Below are 5,218 nucleotides of genomic sequence, written 5' to 3'. Positions count from 1 at the left end.
CTCCAGTCGACCTTGATTTTATTTTAGAGCATAGCCGTTGGGTTGATCTCCAGTTTAGATTCCTATCTAGAATGGTATTTTCTGCACAGACGATTGTTATTGGGCAACCCCACTCTCAGAGGTTCTCGATACATCCCAATTGCGGCTTCACATAAGGCGATGCATAGAGGCCTGCAATGATTGTATGAAAAAACGTTAGTATAGAAGGAGACACCAGAAACTAGTGGGTGTGGAGTCGAGTTTCTTGATGATATTATAGGTATTTTTGACCAAGTAAATCAGGCCTTTCATGGGTCTGTAGTTCCAAATGAACAGTACCAGCAACCACTCGGGATGCGCGGAGGAGGCAGGGGAGGACGTGGACGTGAACGTGGCCGAGGACGTGGACATATACATGGTGTATTCATACATGAGGGATTAGGAGATGTGCCATTACTTCCGTCTCCAGAGCCAGATCCTCAGGCAGCGGCATATGATGACCCAGTTGGACAGCATAAGTCGTTTCATTACTATTAGCTTCTGCAGTTCACTTGTGGTTACATATACCAGGTAGTTCAATTATTTAGTTCAGTGGAATGTTTTGTATTTATGATCTTCTATAGTTCCACTGGTTATAAAGAAAGTAAATTTTTTATCCTTGGTAGGAAGAGTTATTGTTATCTACAACGTTTTCGGGCACAAGAATCTCTATAAATGTAACAACAACTTCAACACAAGTTCATGTTTAAACAAGAACACTTATGAAGTTCCTTAACACCTTCAACACAAGATTATAAATAATCTATCTAAGATGTATGTTAAATTTCAGAAAAAAGATGAAATAGAATTTTAATGTCAAGTCCCCCGACTTCACGGAATGTCCTTAAGGAATAATTTCTCTTACTGTACCCGAGGTTATGGAATCTTCCTCTTAGGATAAAATGGCCTTCAATCCGAACAATAGCGGTACCTCAAATTGTTGGATTCAACGAACTCACTCAACGATTTGATTGATCACACAGAATGTTTTTGAAGACAAGAAGAGTTTTTATATTCAGAAAATTTTTGTACCAAAACCTGTGGATGAAAGCAGGTTTTTATAGCCATCAGGTTCTGAAAGGTGGCAATGGTTCACTTAAAAGGTGTAACCTTTTTGGAAAATCATATCTGTTCGTCCTAAGAATGCGTTGTTTCCGAACTAGCATACCATTTCACGAATCAGTGTGTCATTTTGTTGAAGGGTTGCATCCCTTCCGAAGCATCAATTCGCTTCTGCATCGCATTTCGAAACAGTGTTTCCGCCACTGCATGCATGCATATAAATGGAGGATCAAAACACAGAAAAAATTTGTTGCGTTTTTTTCCTTTGGTATTTTTGGATTAAATTTCTGTCAAATAAACTTTATCCAAAAAAATAGATCTCATCGATCGATCATTTGCCGAAGCCAAAGCCGAGCCAAGCGAGCGACGACAGCGCGAGGCACCACCTTGTTCTTGCCTCACTATCATTTGCCGAAGCCAAAGCCGAGCCAAGCGAGCAACGACGGCTCGAGGCACCACCTTGTTCTTGCCTCACTATCCATGTGGAGTAAGTGTTTCTTATTATAAACACTTCAAAGTTCCTTTCTTCCACTAATGTAGGAGAATTAGTGAACTTTCCCTTAAAAGAGTACACTTTCCATTTTAGTGTCTCTGTTTCTCTCTACTATTTTTCCTTCATTTTCCATTCATACTTTTCATACATATTGAACCCAACAATTATCTGGCTTTGTTGTTGATGCGAAGTTGATATTCATCCTTTTAACGTTGTTAACTTACAGATTCTTCCTGAACTTGTAAGGGCGTGCATTCGTGTTAACTCACTTATCCTCCATCGGTGTTTGAAGTTTGTATAAAATACTTAAATAGGATACTTGGTTTTTTAAAGAAAACCCACTTGCTGGTCATGGCAGTTATGACTTGTCCTGTTGTATTTTTTTCTCTCTTGCCTACCTTGTTATGTTCATTATATATGAATCTGCAAAATTGAAATGGAACTATATGTATCCATTGTATCTAGCCTGACCTGGGTAGAGATTCTGGGATTTAGTGCCTACTGTACCATAAAGCAATAGAGATGCAACCAGGCATAGGTACCTTCAGAATAATTTATAAGATTGATGGGCATTAGATATATCGCTAATGTATTCAAGTAGCAAAATTATGTAGTTTAAAGTTTGTGAAGATTAAGTTGCTTTGTACATGCATTTCACTTGACTAATACTTTTCATTTGTCATATTCCTCAAACAAACATTTCAATACTAAACTTCAATATTTGCAAAACTTTTTTTATAGCCACAACAAGCTTTAACAGCTTGAAACAATTTTGCTGACCGTAGGCTAGTAAATGGAGCAATGTTTACTTTCTCCTGTGAAAGAGAATGATTGTCTCTCACAGATATTGTTTAAAATGCAAATGCAGCTTCACGAACATATTTTTCTTTATTTCTGTCCTTTAAGAAGTTCGGAGATAATTGAGGGGTATTCCCACTTACCAAATTTGGTAAATAATTCATCTTTCTTTTCTTACTTTTTTTTCTATTTTCCACTTCCCACTCTAACAAAACATTTATGAGCTAAACTGAGAAGGAAATGAAAAATAAGGACTTAAAAAGATAGGAAATGGACATTAGGATAAAATGATATCCCACCAAAAAACTACCTAAAAACTAATTGTATGTGCAGATATTATAGCATCATACAAGATTGATCATGTACCCCTCTTGAATTCTTCTCAAAGTTGTCATATGAAGCTTAGATTTGTAGCTTAAGGCCCTTGGTAATTTGCTTTTGTCTGTATATGGAAGGATGTTAGCTATCAATTGTGTAAAATTGATAGAGGGGTTAAACATTATCCAGTGAGTTAGCTTTGTCTTTCAAGCTAGCTTTTATGGTTGAGCTTGGCACAAACTCAAATTGTTAGAGATTTACGATAGTGAGTTAACTTTAATCCTTATATCAATTATCCAGTCCTGAGTCCTGACTGGGGCAAGAAAAGGTAGGATGTAGTGTTTAGGCACTAAGTTCATCCGAACCTAGTACTTTTTACGTGAAACATAAATTTATATGTAAAAACTCAGACCTGGATCCGGCCATTGTTTTAATAGTACAATAGTTTCAATGCTTTCTATCAGGTTTAAATCCTTTGTGAGCCAATTTTTAGTTCTTGAGCTTATTGTTGTGATTGAGTTATGATGAAGATCCATTCTTTTAACATATGTTACTCATGGAATGACAATAATGAATGCTCATGTATTTTGATCTTTACTATGTGTAGTACCTGACAATGGTGACTACTTCAGACCAACACCAAAGCAACTAAAAACTAATGGACTCCCTCTCATTGTCAATGATTTTAAAATTGCAGCCCACAATGCCATTGAAGCTGGTAACTTATCCATTGATGTAACATAACTTTTACTTGATAAATCGTCACTTAATTAACATGTTAGTATTCCTCGTATTAAAGGATTTGATGGAGTGGAGATCAATTCTGCAAACAGCTACATCATTGATCAATTCTTGAACGATCAAGTCAACGATAGGATTGATGAATATGGTGGAAGCATTGGGAACCGTTGTAGACTTGCTCTCGAAATTATAGGAGCAGTTGTGGAAGAAATCGCAGCAGACAGAGTTGGCGTAAAACTCTCTCTTTTCTCCGAAGTGTACGGGAAAAAGGACTCGAACCAAGAAGCCCTGTCGACTTATTTGGCTAGTGAACTGACTAAGCTGGGAGTTTTGTATCTACGTGTTTTCGAGCCAAGGGACTAACCTCGTTGTCTCAAATCAATTAGAATGGCTTTTGGAGGGACACTTCTTGCTTCCGGTGGCTACAATAAAACTGATTATCCATCTCTTGAAATTGCCTTTTAGGTTATTATATCTTGGAAAATTTACTTCATGTGATGTATTCACGAGTTCACTTTTATCCTATATTGATGGGATTCTTCAAAAAATGTTGACGGTTGCACATAGAATCCTTCAAAGTCAATGTATTTTTGAAGAATCCAACACTAGCAATATGCCAAATTATGATGTAAACTCATATTTGCCTATATTCTTGACCATCGTCATTCATTTTTTATTTTTTGGGGGTTTCCTCATTCGGTGTTCGGTATTTACATTGTTGCTTCAACTAATTTGGGGAAAACACTCCCACAATTATTTACATATATAAAGCTCAAACTTGGAAACCTCCAATCCATCCCACCGCAAATCTATAGAACCAAGTCTTCTAAGCATTATAGCCTCAATAAGTTGTAAACCTCATATTTGTTCAAATTGTAGTTGATCTATAGTATTAAATGAGGTAAAATATTATGCGGACTTAACTATCTATTGAAACCTCAGGTTTCAATTAAATTGCTCCAAGTAGCTGATATTTGTTACTTTAGCTTTGTATGTTAAAAAGGATTAGGAGTCTTTCTATTAACTACACGTATTAGGCTTGCCTCAGGAGTGTTGTGTGATATGCAGGTGCCTCCAAGCTTAAAGGCAAATTCTATAAAAAATACTATTATATCCGTCAAAATACAAATCATACATAGACGAAATCAAGAAGTTAAACTAATTGTCCGTTCATGGATGCAAGCCTTAAGTTCACCATCAGACATACACCAACACCAAATTCTCTTTCAACGGCACAAAAAGTAAATGAACATCATCAAGTTACATATCAAACTAATGCTCAAAATCAGCTTTAAGATCCTTTTGGCCTTCAGCTCCTTTTGTTGTTTGTTAGTCTTCTTCGACAAACCCAAAATCACAACATTTGCTTGACGTGGAAACTCGGGATCATACCAATCAAAAAAGTTGCAAGGAGTACGAAATAGGGACTGCAGTTCATTAAAAACAAAGTTGTAAAAATTATTTATTAAGAAAAAAAGATAAAAATAGAAAATATAAAAATTACTTACACCATAATGCATACAACCGAGGAATCTACGTCCGGATTTTCATCAGACCATGAAATTCTAACAACTGGAGGAGACCCACATGAAACAAGCCTCCTATTGTAATTCATGGAGTACGAAACTGAAGGTAATAGAGGCAATGGAAGGTGATAGAGGAAATTGAAAGAAAATTCTTTTAAGAAATTTTGAAACTAATGGACGATAAGGGCGAATAAATACAAAGAAGATTGATATATAGTACAACCTACAGGCTATATAGTGCACATAATATATGCACTTTGTA

At 36.2% G+C, this 5,218-nt stretch overlaps 1 protein-coding gene across 1 annotated transcript; it reads left to right on the top strand.

The window, feature by feature from the left end:
• Positions 1–333: 333 nt before the first annotated feature.
• Positions 334–3,793, top strand: LOC124895440 (12-oxophytodienoate reductase-like protein). The gene is made up of 4 exons (XM_047405864.1): positions 334–483; positions 550–622; positions 3,297–3,407; positions 3,489–3,793. Exons 1-4 carry the CDS (start codon positions 334–336, stop codon positions 3,791–3,793), a joined length of 639 nt encoding a protein of 212 aa, XP_047261820.1.
• Positions 3,794–5,218: the final 1,425 nt, after the last annotated feature.

The sequence above is a fragment of the Capsicum annuum genome, unplaced genomic scaffold, assembly GCF_002878395.1.
Source record: "Capsicum annuum cultivar UCD-10X-F1 unplaced genomic scaffold, UCD10Xv1.1 ctg82197, whole genome shotgun sequence".
Lineage (NCBI taxonomy): Eukaryota > Viridiplantae > Streptophyta > Magnoliopsida > Solanales > Solanaceae > Capsicum > Capsicum annuum.
The sequence above is the reverse complement of the archived record's forward strand: the minus strand, read 5'-3'. Positions and strand labels throughout refer to the sequence as shown.